Genomic DNA, 22,214 nt, shown 5'->3' on the forward strand with positions numbered 1-22,214 from the left:
TAGCAATCACAAGAGCAGGCTGTTCTAATATCACTGTTTAACAGGGCCATAGCGATATCACACACAGAACACCTCAAAGAAGAGAAAGAACACCTCACGAGAAATGGCTACTCGCTCAATCACATCAGAGTCTTTAGAAAATCAGAAGAAAAAGAATAGGCCGCCGTAGAAGAAAATAACGGGAAAGAAGAACTGACTCGCCCGAAAACAGCGATACTTCCATACATTAGAAACACTACAGCAGGATCGGCAAGATACTGGATAAACACGGCATAAAAACCATCTATAAACCACAAAAGAAGCTAACCCGTTATCTACCACCAGTAAAAGACACAACAGAACTACAGGCTTCTGGAGTATACCACACTTAATGTAGCTGCGGAATGTGCTATGTTGGTGAAACAAAATGTCTGATCTCTATCCGCCAAAAAGAACACATCCGTTACACCAAGAACCAAAACACAGATATTTCAGCTGTAGCCAAGCATTCCTATGAAGCAAGACATGAAATATCATTTGACAAAACCAAGATCCTAGCACCCATCCCTTGGAATCTGGAAAGGAAAATCCGTGAGGCTATCGAAATCAAGAAACACCCGAACAATATGAATTTAGAAGGACATAAAATCAGCAATTCTTGGATGCCTATCATACATAGATTAAGACATGCAGACCACAACAAAACACGCAGGATGAACCTCGAATTACATAACAGTGCGGGCAAGTCCCAGTACTGGGCTGTGACACATACTTTTCAGAATTCTCTCCAGACAGTCAAGGGGCTTACATCAACCAGAAAGTCTAGGATATATAAGAATAAGGGCAGGAACCACTCTTGTAGTGTGATTACTGCCTGGGAGACTAATTACCTCGGATCGAACAGGGGTATTTCAGTCGCCTCGACAAAGAATACTGCAATGTATTTGAAACGTTGGCAAACTGTGCGTAATGTACAGAAAACAACAGCACGGTTCAACCCGGAACAAGAACGAAATAATTCTACATAATTTGGAAGCTTCACGTCTAAGACACATTCTTGTTGAGTTCATGCATAAACACGACCTCATATAACATTATAAGCCATCCCACAGGCTAATCTACTAAAAGGTTTGATAATCTAGGAGTTATGCCATTTTAAACAACAATCATCATCTACTAAAGTTAATTCTTTACGAATCACGAAAATAAACTCAAGTAGAATTATAAACCTACTCAGAATATTTAACTGGAGTTTTATGAACCAGATCTACTTACCTTTTATGATTTTGCTGTGTGAAAAAGAAAAACAAGGAATATTTACATTTCACAAAGACTGCTTTACTTTATCAGGACAGAAACTAGACCATCCACGACTATGACTGCTGTAACAATGATATGTTGAATTCACTTGATCGTTGTTGCTCTATTGATGAAGTGATACTCTTGTTCCTCACCAGATGGTTCACCATGTGCTATTATATTCTAAGTTGTAGCTCACATCATGATTTCTGCCCGAGTCTGAGGTTTCATTGGGCGTGTATTAGAACAAAAAGCTGACAAGGTCATTAAAAGAAGGTGGGAGTGAATATTCATGATATAGAATTAATGACAGAAAAGAAGAGAATACGAGGGAGTGCTGAGCATAAGCTATTGTCTTTGATTACCGGTTGATCTCAGGATGGAATTTTCACCTGAAAAATCACACTGTGTCAGGAGAGGCATCCAGCCTTAAACCCCAAACCAAAACCTGAAATGTGCCACTTGGCTCCAGTGATCCCAAATATCTGGGACAAGGTGAAAAAAAAAAGTAGTAGTTTTAGAAGAGAACTGAAGTGAGGATGAGGGTGGAGAGAGTAGTAGTCTGAAATGGGGAGGGGGAAGGAAGGCAGAGGAAGGACAACACATTTTCATCTCCATCTCATTTATCTCCTTTTCTGCCTTCATCTTTGATTGATCTCAATTCTATTTTTCACGAATATTATCACTCCTGATCCCTTATCATCTTAACAATGAATATATACACCGCCTAACAAAAAAAGTCAAGTACCCTGACGGAGTGCTTGAAAGTGAATGAAACTACATATGCTGAAAGACCATGTGCCTTTACTGAACTGATTACAATATGGGATGAAAGAGACAAGGCCACTAGAATTACAGGTGGAATGTTGGCACTAGGTCAGTAGGGTGTCGCACCCTCCCTGGCCGCAATGCATGCCCTTATGTGGTTCGGAATGGTGTTAGACAGCCTTTGGATCCACTCCTGAGGCAAGTTCATCTGCAGTTGTTTCAACTGTCCCTCCAGATCCCACAGGTTGACACGCGGACGGATTCCCCTTCCAATGTCATCCCACATATGTTCAATGATGGAGAGATCCGGGGATCTTGCTGGCCACAGGAGGACCTTAACATGCTTTAGACAGTCCATGGACAAACGTGCTATGTGTGAACGTGCATTACTGTATCTTGTTGGAACAATGCCCCAGGACAAGCGGACGCAGAATGCCTGTGACGTATCGCTGTACCATCAAAGTCTGCTGAAGCACTATTACAGGTGATCTAAACACATGCTATGGCTCGCCACACCATGATGGCAGGGATTTACGCCTGTGTGTCTTTCCACAACACGGGCAATCTACCCTCTGCTCCCGACGCCGATAAACCCGCACAGGATGGTCATTTTTTTTTTTTTTTCGTGTGGCTATTTCTAGCCGAGTGCAGCCCTTGTAAGGCAGACCCTCCGATGAGGGTGGGCGGCATCTGCCATGTGTAGGTGACTGCGTGTTATTGTGGTGGAGGATAGTGTTATGTGTGGTGTGTGAGTTGCAGGGATGTTGGGGACAGCACAAACACCCAGCCCCCGGGCCATTGGAATTAACCCGACCTGGCCGGGAATCGAACCCGGGACCCTCTGAACCGAAGGTCAGTACGCTGACCATTCAGCCAACGAGTCGGACAGGATGGTCATTGGAGATTATGGAGAAGTGGGACTCATCACTGAACATGATGCGACGCCAGTTGTCCTCTGCCCGTGGCTCACGGGCAGGACACCACTCCAAGTGCAGGCGTGTTCTGGTGTCAATGGCAACCGATGCATGGGGCGGTAGGACCCCAATCTGGCGGTTGCGAGTCGTCGAGACACTGTGCGGGAACTCATAGGATGTTGTAGAGTTTCCAGTACATGTTCGCGGATGCGTAAGCTATGGGATACTGCAATGCCTTGTGCACCATACAACGGTCCTCCTTCGGGGTGGCGTTTCTCGGTCGACCCGAACCTGCACGTGATTGGGTGTCCTCATGTACCCATTGAATCGAACCTCGGGCCAGTGACATCTGAATGGCCCACATGCCTGGCAATTGCACGATATGACCAACCAGCCTCATGCAGTCCCACAATGTGGCGTCTGTCAAATGTTGTCAATTGGAGGAAAGGCTGTCTAACGCGTCTGCGAGGCATCGTGGGTGCTTCATATATAGTCCCCTCTGCACGTCTTGCTTAACTGTCTGACTCACAGCAGCTGACTGGTAACAACTTAACAACAGGACGGTGCCATCACAAATGCACTGTGGTGGGCATTCTACACATTACAGATCCTTGTAAAACTAAAACTAATTTACTCACACATCAGTGGAATGCATGTATACTGAAATGGGGTAATATTGGACCATTCCTTCTTGGTACTTAACTTTTTGTATCAGACTGTGTATAATGAGAACCAATTTTGTGTTTAACCACCATTATCATGTTGGATGAGATTTTACAGTATTAATCAACTTATTAAAGGGTGTATATGAAACTCGGAACATGCCTTACTGACCCCTTGCTTAAACTACGCGGGGAGTTTGAGCGTTTGAGGCTGTCTCTTGGAGAGTCGCCCCGAGCCTGCAGGGACAAGCTTCTCCGAGACGAGGGGCGGGGAGAGTCACTTGGGCGAAAACTTGGCCACAGCAGGTTGATGCTGGACTGGACCGCTTGCTCCCCACTGTTCACTACAGAAGTACGAAGTGGACACATTTTCAGTTCACAGTGCTATCAGAACAATCAACACATGCAAACAACCATGCATTACAGTAACAGGCATAAAAATATAATAATCTTAATGGTTACAAAGAAGCAGCTAGAAAATCCAGGGAAAAAAAATTCAACAGCAGGAGACAACAAATAATGGAATATATGACTGAGATTTTGGCTTCTCAACTTAGTAACCCCAGCCTCTTCATACTATAATTCTTGATCATTTCATCATAATGGTATATGCATTACAAAGGGAACAATAAAATGTATAGATATAATTTGACAGAATGCTAGGAAAAAAGGTAGGAACAAATTCAAAGGATAATAAAGGTAGGAACAAATTCAAAGGATAATACAGAGAGAGGTAATTATGGGCAAGAAGTCATCAGGAAGAAGAGACAAGGACCAACATGAAACCAAAAGAGGAAGTTTCTCCTAGTGAGTTTGTCAGTGGAGAGGGTCTCCACTTCTCCATTACATATATAAAAAACTGATGGGTTCCATTTCTTCATCGAAAAGCCCCGTATGCCTTGCCTTCTACACCTGCAACTTCCTTTTTTTTTTTTTTTTTTTACTTTATCTTCTTTTTATCTAGTTTCCCCATTTCCAAAAGACTGAAGATCCCTCAAGATGATAATAATAATCATCATACGGCCTCAGCAAATGTATGCACGCATTTTGATTTGACGCCATCTAGGCTGCCTGAATGTCAATTTAACTTTCCATTTTCCTCTACCAGATGGCACACAAGAATAGATCTTTATTGGGCGATCTATAAACTGTCTTAATTAATTTGTTCGGCAAACACCAAACGTGTTAGAGATCTTTTACATGCTGACACCGCACGACACGAATGCCGAATGTACTTCTTTTGCCCTTCAAAAATCTGACTACGAATTGAGAAGGTCCTCATCTGTGAATAATACAGCTCTTCCACCTCTCCTGCGAGGCTCGCTAAGAAATAGATCTGGAAAAAATGGGCTGAGGAGGAGAGAGCTCATCTATGAAGACTATTGTCATGCTAAATACAGATGATTCTTACTTTCTCTTCTAAACCAGCCGTAGGAAATTTTGCCATGGTAGATATGTCCTTGCAAACGGTTCAGTTAGCTCAAAATATTTGTAGAGTATTGTAACTACGAATGCCACTGTCTTACTTTAGACATCACAACATCCTGGTATCTCTTAATAGCAACTGAAGGACATTAAACAAATAACATTTTTATTTCAAAAACTAAGTTCCCAAAACAGAACCATAAATTAATTTCATCAATTGCAAATTTGAAAGCATTCAAGCTCTTTAGGCCTTCTCAATCATGAACTGCCTAACAAAGGAGGTGCGCTAGCCGCCAGAGTCTTGGAGAGGCGTGGCAGGCCAAACGCTGTTAACTTCATGACTGCTAAAGTCTTAACATTTTTATTATTAACAATTTTGTAATTTTTTTTTTCAAGGATTCGTAGTAGAGATCGGGCCAGGTAGGAAGACATCTGGGAGCGCGTGCGCACTTTGGACTATCTCGCGTAGCGTATCCCCTCCTAACAGAGCTCCTGCTACAAGGACAGCGCAGTGCATAAGTTTACACTCAGCTGCCGCGCTCTGCTTTCTAATTTCCCGTTGAGTGGTAACTGTGGTTAGTGATGGTGTACGTTAGGCCTATCTGTGACAGCATGGAAGACGTTAAAAGTAGCCTGCATCGTAAGATGCTAAAGAGTCAGACTCGTGCAGTAATCTTGAACTTTATGGAAAGGGAGGCAATGGAAGAAAAGTTTGTGATAGATTGTAAAAAAAAAGTGCAGGAAAGAGTAGCAGCAGCTGTTGGAGTGTCAGAAAGTTATTTGGTACGGATTAAGAGCGAAAAACGAAAGAATTAGGAAAACCTATGGATAGTCTGTTTGAAACACCAAACAAAAACAGAATGCGCACAAAGAATATTACTGGATTGGACGACTTTGACGAAGGTGATGTATGTCATATTGTTAGCAAATTTAATTTAGATGAAAAATGTTTACCTACAGTTTCAAAAATTCGTGTAGAGTTAGGTAAAGACTTAAAGTTCAAAGGATCCATAACTAGCGTCAAGCGAATTCTTCGATCATTAGGATATCATCAGAAAAAAGCTAAGACTAACAAGCGCATCCTAATGGAAAAACATGACATAAAACACAAAAGGTTTGTTTATTAAAAAATGCCCAGTATCGGGCGGAGGATAGTTGTACATGCTGGCGGTGCAATGGGTTCCATCGAGAACTGTCTGCTAATCTGGAAGTCTGGCAGCAAAAGTGGCGACTACCGTGATGACATGAATAGTGACTTTTTTTTTAAGAGTACCGGTATGAAAGATAACTTCCACCTCGCAGTGTTCTCGTAATTGACTACGCGTCATATCACAACAAGGAAGTAGATCGTGCTCCAACCTCCAGCTCTCGGAAAGTGACGATGATTTGGCTAGTGAATAGGAACATTCCATGCCGTGAGACGATGTACAAACACGAGTTTTATGAGCTTATCAAATTGCACAAGCCGGCACACAAAACCTACGTCCTAGATTAACTCATGGAACAGTACGGACACTCGGTAATTCGACTGCCCCCATATCACCCTGAATTAAAAAGTATTGAAATAATGTGGGCAAAAGTGAAGAACTGGGTAGCTTCTCACAACGTCACCTTCACTATTGACGACGTAGAGTAACTCACTTGACAGAAATTCGTGTCAATATCCGCCGATGACTGGAACATTAGGGATGGGGAACATTTTAAAGACATTTGGAGTCCTTTGCGATCCAGCTGGGAGCCGACGACACGTCATCCGGTGAGGACGACAGAAATGATGACGGAGGACTCAGTGGAATTGAAGAGATGTAGTGGACATAACAAAACAAGAATGTGCTCATTTGTGAATAATTATAATGTCATTATTTTATTACTTCTAGTGCCATTTAAGTTATCTTCGTATACATACGTTGTTACTCAGCATATGTAGACCCTTTATGGTGTTTCCTTTTATGAATTATATTTTGTTTCTGTACCCGAGAACAATTATATAATCATACATATCATATCGTTAAGTCACATTTCTTATTTTACAACAAAACATTGGCATTAAGGAGCTAGGGACAAACGATCATATAGTCTAACACTGCTTTTTCGCCTTAAAACAAAAGTACTTATTATTATTATTATTATTATTATTATTATTATTTCTTAATCTGCTTACCCTCCAGGGTCGGTTTTTTTCCTCGGACTCAGCGAGGGATCCCACCTCTACCGCCTCAAGGGCAGTGTCCTGTAGCGTGAGACATTGGGTCGGTGGATACAACTGGGGAGAATGACCAGTACCTCGCCCAGGCGGCCTCACCTGCTAATGTGAACAGGGGCCTTGATGGGAGATGGGAAGAGTGGAAGGGATAGACAAGGAATAGGGAAGGAAGCAGCCGTGGCCTTAAGTTGGGTACCATCCCGACATTTGCCTGGAGGAGAAGTGGGAAACCACGGAAAACCACTTCCAGGATAGCTAAGGTGGGAATGGAACCCACCTCTACTCAGTTGACCTCCAGGCTGAGTGGACCCCGTTCCAGCCCTGGTACCACTTTAAAATTTCGTGGCAGAGCCCGGAATCGAACCCGGGCCTCCGGGGGTGGCAGCTAATCACGCTACCCACTACACCACAGAGGCCGATATTATTATTATTATTATTATTATTATTTCCTTTCACCCTCTTTGGGGTATGCTGAATCAATTCTTTCTCTGTGTGTTGTTCTTTTCTTAGTGCCCAGTATTTCTTCCTTCTTTCTGATCTTCGTATCTCCTCGTCTTCCAAGATAATAGATGTGGCTTTTAATGTAGATTTGTTTTGAAACGTTATGTTTTCTTCTTTACTTATTACTTTAGCTGTTCTACCGAATAGTGATTTTTCTGTTATTTTTAATTCTACCAAGTCTTTTTCAGTTTCTTTAAACCAGTTCGGTTCTGTTTTGGGTTACGGAAGAAGTCAAGATTTGTTCGGTTAATCATAGAGTTCATTCCGAGGAGAAGATGACCGTAAAAATGTATCCTCTTTCTTCGCATAGTATCTGAGAGCTTTCAATGTTCTTGTAACTTATTATTATTATTATTATTATTATTATTATTATTATTATTATTATCGAGTTATTTTACATGACGTGGCTTAGGTTATGAAGGCTGGTGCTATAGCAAACCATATTCTACACTGCACATTTACAGCGTCGTAAAGTTAATTTTAAATCAAATTATAATTTAAAAATAAGGACTACGCAAATTGATACACGGACAGGATTTTGACAGCTAATGTAATAAGAGGTTAAATTATGTTCTAACTCCTTCAATCTATCTGTCATCTCTAACACTTCTAAATGCATTCATTTCGGCTAGGTATGTGTGTTATTTTCAGCCGGAAGGGAATTCCACTAACTGAAAATCTGCGGAGTGTTACATGCCAGTTATAACTAGGGCCCGGATTTTTAGGTTATAAACTATTTTATTCCTTGCTAGCTAACTGCAGTATTTTAACTTACTTATCCATTTGATTATCGTTGGAGTAAATTACTCGAATCTTATAAAACCTAAAAATAACTAAATAAGACGTTAAAACCTAAAAAAACTAGATGGGCTATTCAAGACAGTATTACGTTATTTTGAAATAGAAGTACCAAATATTAATGAAATTGAATGATTTTTAAAAAAATAAACATTATGCACGACTTTTTGAAATGACTTCATGGTTTGGAACTGGAAGTGGTTTGCAAGTATAACTAATGAGAGCGAAACAACGTGATACGATACTATTCCACTAGGGTACAGCACAAATCAAGAGACAACCCCCTGCCGTTCACTGACCTGTATCTAGCAGGTACAAGCCCGCCTAACTTGCCAGCTTCAGTGCATCTCTCATTGTGTACGGCTCGACTCGTTGGCTGAACGGTCAGCGTACTGGCCTTCAGTTCAGAGGGTCCCGGGTTCGATTCCCGGCCGAGTTGGGGATTTTAACCTTAATTGGTTAATTCCTACGGCACGGGGGCTGGATGTATGTGTTGTCTTCATTATCATTTCATCCTCATCATGACGCGCAGGTCGCCTACTGGCGTCAAATAGAAAGACCTGCAACTGGCGAGCCGAACCCGTCCTGGGATATCCCGGCACTAAAAGCCATACGACATTTCATTTCATTGTGTACGGTCGACTACCGCCAGCTACGGCTGTTTAGCTCTATACACACTATTATGCGAAAGACTAAAATTAATTTTCCCTATAAATCAAGTTATTATTGAAGGCAGTTTAAGAAGCTTGCGAATCTCAGAAGTAGCGATGCCTAAAGGCAAGTCATCATTTGCTTTACGTCGCACCAACGCAGATATGTCTTATGGCGACGATGGGATAGGAAAGGCCTAGGAATGGGAAGGAAGCGGCCGTGGCCTTAATTAAGGTACAGTCCCAGCATTTGCCTAGTGTTAAAATGGGAAACCACGGAAAACTATCTTCAGGGCTGCCGACAGTGGGATTCAAACCCACCATCTCCCGATTACTGGATACTAGCAGCACTTAAGCGACTGCAAGAAAAGTTTGAATGAATAGTATAACTTTAGTAATGATTGAAATGATCATTAAAAACTATTTCAGGAGGATAAAAAACTAAAAAAAACTATTTTGAGCTATTAAAAAACTAAAACGTTGTTTTTAAGAACCTAAAAATCCGGGCCCTAGTTATAACAAATATTTCGGGTCAACTGTACGTCGCCACAACACTGAGCGAGAAGGGGAAGTCAGCGTTCTCGCTCCCACGGCTCTCCTTTCTCACTCGCACACTTCCCCTCACCGGATGTCTTCCTAGCTGGCCCGATCTCTAGCAATATGTCCTTGGATACTCCCAGCACTAAAATAGATGTCCATCTCATATCTTCTGATCCGTTAAAGATTAAATTCTTAAACTGTATTATGGGGCTCATAAAGTACTGTCTTAATCCTCTCGATCACATATGTTATTACCAAGAAACAGGTAGAAACTTAGTTTTTTAAATGGGACTATACCTATTTCACCCAAAAGAACAATAAAGAATAGAATGACAAATTTAGTTATGTGATTACTTTGCGAATCAGGAGAGTACTTTTGGAGATATTGCAAATTTGTGGCTATTAGACAGAAAGCGATGCGCCACTTGTTGTGATGTTCAGTGTATTGTCTACCTGCACGACTCATGCTTTGTTAATAAACGCACATACTGAACGTATTCCATACATAGCTTATTGTGATGGTATTGTGCAGTCAAAATGTTTGAGGGTCAGCCACACTCGTAAGAATACAATTAGAAGAGGCGTTCACAAGAAACTAAATGGACGAGTTTTGTTTCACTTTAAATTTTAATATGTAAATTAATTTGATTTCTCCAGTTCACCAGTCCTAAAAGAGTACGGTACTTATTTCAACTCGACCACTGCCTGTTGCTAACGTACATCGATCTTACATGTCGGCTTTAAGGATGACCAAAGAGCACAACAATGTTGTCCGTTAAGTTTGCATCCATTCTTCCCAATGACCATATCATCCACTGGATTTTGAAGTTGTTGATTTCATCTCATGTACTATGTACTCACGAGAAGGACAATAAAGCACTAAAATTATTACAATTTCACTGTGTTATCTGGTCTTTTTTCTGATTCAACAGACATGAAACAAAAGCTTTGTAACTCTGAAATGCTGTAGGCCTACAGCATACGTTTTTTCCCCAGTCCCAATGCCGAGACTGTATAAGGAGCAATAACAGAGATAACTTACAAACATCTCCAAATATATTTCATTCTTAAAAGTGCACACAACAAAATACAATTTCCAATCAACTTACTCTATTAAATATAATCCTGGAAATATTCACAGATTTAGATTTTTATTGATAGGTTGATGGAAAGCATCATTAACGTGGAAATATTGTTCACTTGCAATGGTAATGAATTGTTGTGATTGTTTCTTTTATAAGCTGCAAAATAGTGGCATCAAGATGATAATAAATATGATTAACGAAACAAGAAGGAAAAAAAAGTGAACGAATGCTCACTTGATGAGGGACGAACAAACGATGAAAGCCAGAGACAGTCAACAATAACATTATACTCACCCTTACTGCAATTACAATAACTAACCCGGAGAATAGGTATGAGGTTATCCACCCTTCAAGACACTATAAATAAAATGACGAGATTTTAGACCAATTCACTATTTAAGGGACCGGTTTCAACCCAACCAGGGGTCATCCTCAGCCTCATAATTCTAAACATCGGCAAATTATACGATGTATTTACAATCATTAAAATCCTTTACCGTATACATTATCACAAGACATAAAACACGCATTAAAATATAACGGGTGGTTCACCAATCCCTTATTTTATCAGAGACAGGCAACCCAAATAACATGTACAACCTAAAGATCCTTATAATTTAGTTTTATGTACACCAAATAACTTGAAATTTCTCATTTAAAGTTAAAAACTTCATTATTGTTCCGTATTGAATAGAGAAATAAGATGTACAATATTATAGGTTAGGATCCACCTTTCAATACTCCGTAATAAGATGGTAAAAAGTAGTTACAACCTGTTTAATGGGACCGGTTTCAACACATTTTAAGTGTCATCATCAGCCAATTTGCGGAGATCTTAAAACAACTAGCACATTGAATACAGGCAAAAAATTAACATTGTATCATAACGTAGCAATTCAGTAAATGTTCAATGTGTTTTGAACATTTACTGAATTGCTACGTTATGATACAATGTTAATTTTTTGCCTGTATTCAATGTGCTAGTTGTTTTAAGATCTCCGCAAATTGGCTGATGATGACACTTAAAATGTGTTGAAACCGGTCCCATTAAACAGGTTGTAACTACTTTTTACCATCTTATTACGGAGTATTGAAAGGTGGATCCTAACCTATAATATTGTACATCTTATTGAAATTTCTCCTTATGGTCAATAAGGCTAAGCCTCTCACCTAACTGTGTGTCATCACATCACTGTAAATTGATCCATGGGCCTATGAAAAGGAAACACTACTATGCACAATTCTGCACCAAATACTAAGGTCCATTTAGTAAACATGCGGTTTACTGCACCTTGAAATAACACAGGTACCTGTAATACGATTGAATTAATAGGTTATGTCACATGCTCTGTAACGTAAGGAAGTTAAAGAACACTGTAAACCTTCATTGAAGACTTTGACATATATGTTAACTTTCAAGGTGGACCGGCCATACTTAATTACTAAACTTGTTGACTTCGTGGCTGAATCGGATAAGAGCTGAAGATGTGTGTCGGCAGCTTAGTGGTTTGAATCCAGCATATTGCAATACTTTTGAACAAGAGGCAACTTCAATATCAGATGGAAATGGTAAACATAGTATTTGTAACACAATTTTTATTCATCTATTATAACATGATTTAATATTAAAACTAATGAATAACAACATGCAAGTATTTAGCCAATACAATAATATTTCTTTCTTTATCCGTTTACCCTCCAGCAAGGACTCAGCGAGGGATCCCACCTCTACCGCCTCAGCAGCGTCAGACTTTGAGTCTGGGGATGAAACGGGGGAGGAGGACCAGTACCTCGCCCAAGCAGCCTCATCTGCTATGCTGAACAGGGGCCTTGTAGTGGTGGGGGATGGGAAGACTGGAAGGGAAGAGGGAAGGAAGCGGCCCTAGCCTCAAGTTAGGTACCATCCCGGCAGTTGTCTGGAGAAGTGGGAAACCCCGGAAAACCATTATGAGGATGGCTGAGGAGGGAATTGAACACCCCTCTACTCAATTGACCTCCCAAGGCTGAGTGCAGCCCGTTCCAGCACTTGTACCACTTTTCAAATTTCGTGGCAGAGCCGGGAATCAAACCCGGGCCTCCAGAAGTGGCAGCTAATCACATTAACCACTACTACCACAGAGGCAGTCACAAAAATACAACAATTAATTTTTTTTGCTGCTGGTTTTAAGGGGTACGCTCTGATTTGGCGTCTTTCCCCTAAGGAGGGGTGGGGAAAGGATTGGGAAGGAAATCGGCCTTGGTCTTTTATTAAGGTACTCTCCCGCCATTCGCCTGGTAGTGAAAATGGGAAACGGAGGAAAACATTTTTCACGATGGCCAACATGGGATTCGAATCCACAATCTACCAAATCCAACGCACACACCTACCAGGTCACACGACAGCACTTATTCATTTCCTCACGATGTATTCCTATGAAGTGTACGTTGAACTGTTGCTAATTTATAGAGAACGTACGGTCAAATTAATATGTATGTCACATGCTCTGTAATGGCAAAATTTCAATGAACACTATAAAGTGGTCAACATTTCGAACACTTGTTACTCTGAATATGCAAGGTAACCTACTCCTACAGACCATTACATTGTAGTCCAACCTGGTTACGTAAGATTGGATAAAACTTTTATCTGAATTTCTAATATGGTGTTTTCAGTGTTTTCTATTTTGTTATTATATATTTTAATGTGTGTTTTCTGTTTTGTGATAATGTATACAGTAAGGGATTTTAATGATTGTACATTGTATAACTTGCCGATGTTTAGAATTATACGGCTGAGGATGACCACTGGTCCCTTAAATAGTGTCATTTTACTCGTAGTGTATTGAAAGATGGATAACCTCATACCTATTCTCCTGATTACATGTCAATACAGGTAAAACATGAAGTTCTTAACTTACAAAAAACTAACCCATCAACAACATATAAACAACAGCTAGTTTGCAATAACTTTTGATGAGTAACTTCTAACCCATCTTAGTGGTCTGTGAAAGCACTTACCTTTGTTAACTAGCAGAAAACATTACAGTGTAAACAGTTAAATACAGAATACTGAATAGGCCACTACAATGACAAGAGTGCTTGACTGGTGTGTCACATGCAAAAATAAGGACAATAACAATGGTGCAAGTGAAGTGTACAGTACATGCTCATGGCACTTACTCACTTACACACCTAAGTGTTTTAACTGTGTCTCCCGCTCCTCAAGCTCTGCCAATGCTTCAGATAACTGTAGACATGTTAGTGGACAAGGACAAACAATCATATACTATCATTAGCAGACATCACTACAGTATAACCACTTCGAAGCCATCGGTTGTTTACATCAGTGTCGCTCAAAGTATGGACATTTAAGGCATTGAAACTCAGCTCAAAATTCATTGTCCATTTCTTTCCCGTTGATCATCAGAATGTAATTTTGTTAAAATTTAATTTGAACTTCCTCATTCCAAGCATTCAAAGAGAACTTAGAACTTGTCAATTAACTTCAAATTATTCAATAATTCAGAGTTTCTGAATAGTACGGATGCAGTCCAAGATGAGTGCAAGATAAATATAAAACAAAGGTAATGGAATGAAGTCAAAGGAAATCTACTGTGTTAAAAATACAAGTTAGGAAATGAAACCTTAAAGTAAATGAATATTACTACTTAGCCTGGAAAAATAAAAAACAAGGGGACCATCCAAATGAGGAAAGCTACCTGAAGAAAAATTTGCTTACCTCTAGCAGAAATATACAGATATGTAAATTACAAAGGAACATCTGATGTTGTTAGTGTAGAGCTTACATGAATTGTGTTGTTTCTGGAATGCTGGCGTTCAGTTAGGTAACGGAAATTCAGTCCCGACTACCTATGCAGGGCACCACGAGCAGGAATCAGCTTCACCAATCTCTTTGCTGTGCCATTTATACAAAATCTTAGAAAGAATGATTCTGGACAGACTATCTGAAGTGATAGACCCACTACTCATACCAGAACAAGCCAGCTTTCGACCAGGGAGAAGTTGTACTTCCCAAGTACTGCACCTCACACAATATATCGAAGACGGCTATGAAACCAACAAAGTCACTGGAGTAATTCTTGTTGACTTGACATCAGACTACGATACAGTTAATCACCGTATACTGCTTCGTAAAGTGCACAGTATAACTAAGGACTATAAACTCACCCAAATGATTGAGTACTTTCTACAGAACAAGTTTTTTTTGTTTAATTCCAAGGCCAGAGGAGTAGATGGAGGAACTTAAAGAATGGCCTTCCAGAAGGGAGTGTGCTAGCTCCTATACTCTTTAACATCTACACCAATGATCAGCCTCGCCCACAAGGGACAAAGAGCTTTATTTATGCAGATGATGTCGCTCTGGCAGCTCAAGAGGAAACATTTGAACTTGCTGAAGAGAAGCTCTCCCATGCTCTACAAATTCTAAGTGGTTATTACCAAGAAAACCAACTAAAGCCAAACCCATAAAATAAAAAAACAAGTCTGTTCTTTTCACCTGAAAACTCGACAGACAGCAAGAAAATTGCAAGTGATTTGGGAAGGTAAAATATTAGAACACTGCTTCACTCCCAAATATCTTCTTGTTTGTAACTTGTGTCCAACTACTTGCTCTCTCCAGAATGTGATCGACGCTACCAAGAAAGCATGTGAATTAGCTGCATAGTGGTCACACCACATTTAATTAAATTTGTATTTATGTAGAGCTTAATCACATCGTTACCTGCCATCATCAGAAATAATTAATGGTTATAGTACTAGATTTGTTATTGTCCTGATATTATTGTAAGATATACTGTATGTTTCTGACACGATTAAATAAATAAATAAATAAATAAATAAATAAATAAATAAATAAATAAATAAATAAATTAAATAAATAAATAAAAGCGTAGAGCTTAGTACTGTTTGGGAGTGAAATATGATATTTCAGAAGAACGTCAAGAGTGAGAATACATTTACTATGTCAAACCCTTGTATACATGCGAGTGCTACCCAGTAATTCACTACGGATCGGGTATGAAGTGAGATGAATCTTCGTAGCTAGTTTTTAGACTGGATGCCCTTCCAGACATCAAGCTGATCAGAGGAGTCAACGCAATGAAATGAATGACAAAATATATGACAGTAGGAAGTGACAGGGTGAAACCCATTACCAGCACATAGCCTACTCCTGTTGAATAGCACCAAGGTCTGCTCAAGGCTTTACACACCCATCCAATCGACGAATCACCATCAACAGCATGATATACCCTCACTCTATACGAGCACTGCGGAGAGATTTGGAATTGAATCCAGGCTTTTGGCATGCAATCTAGTGTTTGGTGAAATTTTTTTCAACCAACAGGATTCCAACTGGCTAACCACGATGTTAGACTATAAAGACTTCAATGCCTTTAATCATAGCCATCAGGTGGGCAAGAGTGAGACGAGCAAATTGGATTAATATTAACAATATTTTTAGTTGTTCCTTTTTCTCTATACATGTGTGCACTAGTCAGTAATTAAATTTTGTAGCTTAGCTTGTTTTGACCCATTTCCTCCATTTTCCACTGTTTAAAAAAATATTTAATAATTAAAAAGTTTTAGTCAGATCAAAACATTATTCAAAGTTTGAAAAAAATGCAGCAAAACATTGAAAATAAATATGTTTGTAGGGATGTGGCGACGCCAATGCCCAGTGGGAAACCACTGCAATCAGCTAACTACCCGAGTGTTGGCGAGAAAACAACAATGTCCCAGTCCTGAACAACTAGGATGAAATAAGGCAGAAAGCCTTCTTCACAATTTCATAAAATCATCCTTCGTCTCTCATCTTCACTTTTCTAAATAACATTTAGAATTGTAACTGGAGGATTTATCCTCATCTCAAGGTGACCATGAAAAGTCTTTTGAAGAAGAATTTCACTGACTGCAATCATGTATTGCAGAAAAGACAGCATTCGGATGTGGTGGGCTGTCATTCGAAAGATTATGATGATCGGAGCATCAGAAAACTAAACAGCCAGTATCTATACAAAAACTTCAAAGAATTAAACAAACAAATCTCTTTCTTCTCGACACACAATGTTAACTCTTTGTGCCAAACTGGAAAATTAAAGATTGTCACTGACATCATGGACAAACATAAAATTCTAATCATGGCCATTCAAGAAATATGGAATAGTGATCAAGATCGAACAGAATCACAAGGGAATGCCTGGAAAACGAGTGATGGAAAACTGTTTGCAGTTTGGTAATAGATTTCTGATAAATCTCAAAATCATAGATTCAGATGAGGAATTTAAACCTCAATCCCCCAGACTTGCAATACTAAGCCTGAAATCTGTAAATAAAATCTATACAATTATCAATGTACATGCTCCCACTAATCAGAAAAATAACACTAAAGGATAAAGTAGAAGCACAAAAATTCTGGGATCTCCTGGATCAAACTTTAATGAACATACCTCCATCACACGTTAAAATTCTCCTTGGCGATTTGGGACAAGAAAGAAGGTACCAAGATATCCTTGGGTAATGGCCAGCATATAAGAGTACGAATCAAAACGGTCAAACATTGGTTGAATTATGCAGAAACCACAATCTAATCTCAAAATCAACATACTTTAAAAGGAAACCTCACCAATTAAAAACTTGGAGACATCCTGATTTCCAAGAACTGGCATGGATAAATTTTACCATAGTGAAATCTACAATGTCAAAGTTCTAAGGGGCGAAGACTCAGGGTTAGATCACTATGTTGTTAAGATCAAAATAAAATTAACTCCAAAGGGTTAAGAAAATACCTTCAAATAAAAATAGAAAAAAATTTGACCCTACCACCTTAATAAATAATAGGGAGTGCTACAGGAAAATAGGAGAAGGATCTGTCAACACTAATACATTAGAAGAACTGACCACCAAACTAAAATTGATAGAAGAGTTAGGTCCAACAAATCCTAGGAAAAAAACATGAATGGTGGGATGAAGAATGTGACCAGGCAACTGAGGGAAGACATCAAGCTTAGATAAATCATCAAGCCTAAAAATCAGACAAATCAAATTTAGAACTAATAAAACAAAGAAAGTTAACCCATAAAATCACCAGACAAACCAAACGCAAACATCTTAAAAATACCTTTAAAGGTTAGAGGAGAGTTTTAACAAAAAATCACGAGATTATTATAAAACCTTTGGTAAATACCTTAAAAAATATCAGCCCCCAATATTAATGCTGAGAGATAAATCAGGAAGGTTAGCCCACAGTAAACAAGAAAATACAGAGATCCTCTCAGGGACATTCAACAAACTTTGAAACTGCAATGACCCACTGGAAAAATTGGAATTAAATACTGACACACCCGTTTGAACCACACCAGATCTAATGGATCCTCCAACTATCAATGAGGTGGAATTCGCAATTAAGAAACTAAAAAATTATGATGCATGTGGTGAAGACCTAGTCTCTGCAGAAACCAGAAAAAAGGCAGGGAAACCAGCAGTCATAAATTTACATCAGCATCTAGTCAAAATGTGGATCACAGAGAAAATCCTAAAACACTGGACCTCGGGCATAATCCATCCAAGATAAAACTAATCCAGACAATTACAGAGGAATAACTCTTTTGGACTGGATTTACAAAACTATCGCCCGCATAATTTACAATAGGATAAAAAACATTCTGGAACCACAACTTGGAGAATACAAAGAATTTTGCCAATACAGAAGGTTCCCAGACCAAATTCTCAGCCTGAAACTAATAATGGAATATTACAAATACAGAAATAAACAGCTGTTTATTTCATAAATTTCAAAAAAGGCTCATGATAGTATACACAGACCCCACTCGTTTAAAAATCCTCAGATCATATGGCCTTCGTCCTAAATTTTAAAAAAAATATTGAATTAACTAACCAACACAATTTCAAAGGTAAAGTCCAGGGGAGAAATGTCAAATGCTTTTACAATAAATACAGGCCTCAGACAAGGTGACAGATTATCCCCATTGCTCTTCAATGTGGCTCTAAATTGCATCATGAAAATTTAGTAAAAGAAAACCAGCCTAAAATCAAAATTGGAGCAAAACTCTCAAGAAGGACAACCTGCCTAGGGTTTGCAGATGATTTAGTTCTTTCAGCCCTTGACATGGAAGAAGTCTGTGCTCAGATCACCACTCTCCAGAAAATTGCATTAAAAATAGGATTACAAATATCCTTTGAGAAAACTCCGAGATCATGCCACTGAAACCCCTCGACATAAACCAAATCATCATAAATTATCAAAAAATTAACACAGTCCTACAATTTAAATACCTTGGAGAAATCATTATGCACAACTTAAGCGAGAAAGCAACATGGATAAATAGAACCAACAAAATGAAAAAAGCACAATTTCTAACCTGGTCAACTTATAACAAAAAATTCTTGTCAACAAACAGTAAGATCCAACACTACAAAACTGTAACTTTGCCCGAAGCCACTTATGCTTGAAGAACCTTGTTCCAAATTAAAAATGAATTGATCAGCTCCTCAAAACTGAAAGAAGAATTATTAGAACTTGCATAAATACTAAGTACCAGGTTGAAGGAGTCTGGAGAATCCTCCCCTATGAAACTGTCTATCGAGAGATTGACCCAGTTACCAGCACAATGAAGAAAGGAATCCTCTCATTTCTTTCACATCTTACGATTACCAGAAAACAGGATTTTATGACAAGTGATGAGAAATATGGGAAAGAAGACAGGAGGACACAGGATCAAAGAAATTCAAGAGGATCTCAAAACGGACTCGAAATTACAGATGTAGAGAACAAGAATAAAACTACCACCCTTGTTAAGAATCACAAATTTTCATCTGAAATGATACATAGGAGGCCTGTAGAGATTTCAGACGAATTAAGAATACTGCGATCAGAATGAATGAAGAAGTACTGGGCAGATAAGAAGATTCAAACAGTACAACCTCCAAAGAAAAAGTGTACATGGAAGACTCAAGTGGTCCTATGTAGCCAATAAAGATAATGTTATTGGCTTCATATCCCACTAATTACGTTACTTTTACTGTTTTTGGAGATGCCGAGATGCCAGAATTTAGTCACACAGGAGATCTTTTATGTGTCAGCAAATCTACAGACATGAGGCTGACGTATATGAGCACCTTCAAATACCACTGGACAGATTCAGAACGAAACCTGCCAAGTCAGGCGGCCAGCGTCTCAGCTGGCTGAGCAATTCAGCCCGGCAAAGGTGTTTAAATAAGGTATCAAGTAGAAGATAATGTTTAAAAGAGATATGTGAAGTGTTTTTCAGTCTAAATTTAATTACGAGTAAATCATATTTTCCCATCTATAGTGGTGGAAAACATTTTTGTTCTCACAATGCTGGCCGGCAGGGTGTGAGAGGTGGTGGTATACAATCTGTAATCATTACATTGTGTGTTAAAATTACACACCTCTCCGCAGTGTCCATATGGAGTGAGAGCATACGATGCTGTCGATGTGACTCGTGCATCAGATGGGGACGTTAAGCCTTGAGCAGACTCCTTGGTGTTATTCAACAAGAGTGGGCTATGTGCCGACACCGGATTTCACCCTCCCTTGTGTATCACCATCATCATTTAACATCCAGATGTGCATGTCACCCATGGGTGCACCAGGTGAGCCAAACATGTCCTCTGACACTCCTGGCACTAATAGCCCTTTGATGAATTAACAAGGAAAGCAGATAGTTATAACAAAATAGAACAAGCCGGAAGAGTTACATCCGGGACCTTTAGGAGTGTATATGCTACCCGAACTGTTAAAAATGGAACCCAAAATGTAATTTTCTATTAAAAAGTTCCAATGGATTTTCTTCACAACTATAGAATTTTTCCAGGAAAAGATTTTTATGTAATAAAAAGCAAAACTGTTATAAATGTTGCATGTTTGGATTTAGAATACAATTTCCAATGAAAATGTTCATTTATAAGTTTTCTTTGTGACCCTAACAACTTGCCAAGGAATTACGAACATATGGACCATAGCACTCCATTTGTTGTGTGGGGAATATGTGGAGTAACAAGTAGGAACTGTATGCCTGGGAGCCTGCGTAAGTACAAGTAATGTTCTCTGGCTGCTGTTAACTGAGGAGAGAGATTGGAAGTAAGTTATTGGAGTTCACTACTGTTACTAACAGCATTCAAGTATTAGTTCTACTTCTCATTTCAATGCTCAAAAATGATGTAAACTCTCAATGACCAATTGCTGAAGTGCTTATACTACAACATAATAAAGAAGCTTCAAACTGTGTTATAAGTGGAGTAATGTATACAAGCAGCTGAGAACTACAAACACACTACAGAGAGGAGCCACTGGAGTTAGTCCCAAAATAATGAACAAATTTCAAATTATATACTTGGATGGTAACCATATCATTTCTCTTTCACATTAGTACAAGCAATTTTTGAAATTTTAACCTATACAATGACATTCTAGTAATAATGGCACAAGTGATTATTAAATCTGTAAACTTCAATTTTCAGACATTTTACAAACATTTCTATTGTTGTATATGTAATTTTCAAGTTTTTATTGCTGAAAAAATGAGCTAATGCCAGTTGTTCACAGTAAAATTTTCCTCCAAATTTATTGTACAATAATTTATTATAAAATTTCTGTTGCTCAAGGTCAAATTCAAGTTTTATAAAACCTTTGATGAAATTTTTCATAGAATAGGACAAGTACTATTCCATAAAATTAATTTTGCAAAACTAACCAATTAGTGAAGTGCTATGAAGTGAGAATTAAATTGAAATAAATAACGTGGTTCAACCTATTCAACGTTATTTGTTATTTCAATTTAATTGTGATACAGTTCAATACGGAATATAATGAAATTTTTATCTTTAAAGGACGTGAGAAGATAGTGAAGTTCGTTTGCAAACATAAACACTAAAATGGCAGGATCCGGGTAGGCTAAGGAAGCTTCTAGTGTTTGAGGTTAAAACACCAATGTATCACAACAGAAATGCAAGATGGGAGGCAGAAAAAATTCAATTGTTGAATTTGTGTCCAAAGTTTGGTCGAACACAAGCCAGGCTGATGCGAAAGTGAAGATAACCCAGCTTTGAACTCAATCCTTAGCAGCACATACACATCTTAGTTCAGAATTTAATTCATAGATGGCCACCCTCATGCTTCCACGGATTTTATGAAATAATTTCACCGTGAATAACACGACTTGTTTTCATCATATTTTTATAAAATTAGTTGTACAACATGGGCATAAGTTTAACCTATAGATTAATATGAAATATGGCTGTGATAGAGTAACCAATAAGTTTAATACTAACTATACACTGCATTGAACTCAGCTTGTCAGAGAAAGCACCCCTCTCCTCAAAAATCAACAAGCTGGACCTGGAACACCTAC

At 38.8% G+C, this 22,214-nt stretch overlaps 1 protein-coding gene across 1 annotated transcript in view; it reads right to left on the bottom strand.

The window, feature by feature from the left end:
- The window catches only part of LOC136872674 (golgin subfamily A member 3), a 224,370-nt gene that overhangs the window by 132,940 nt on the left and 69,216 nt on the right, over window positions 1–22,214 (bottom strand). Inside the window, exons 6-7 of the mRNA XM_067146489.2 lie at window positions 13,996–14,050; window positions 3,795–3,966 (exon numbers count right to left, since the gene is read on the bottom strand). Coding sequence (XP_067002590.2) covers window positions 3,795–3,966; window positions 13,996–14,050 — 227 coding nt within the window. The remainder of the gene's footprint in view (window positions 1–3,794; window positions 3,967–13,995; window positions 14,051–22,214) is intronic.

The sequence above is a fragment of the Anabrus simplex genome, chromosome 1 (assembly GCF_040414725.1).
Source record: "Anabrus simplex isolate iqAnaSimp1 chromosome 1, ASM4041472v1, whole genome shotgun sequence".
NCBI lineage: Eukaryota > Metazoa > Arthropoda > Insecta > Orthoptera > Tettigoniidae > Anabrus > Anabrus simplex.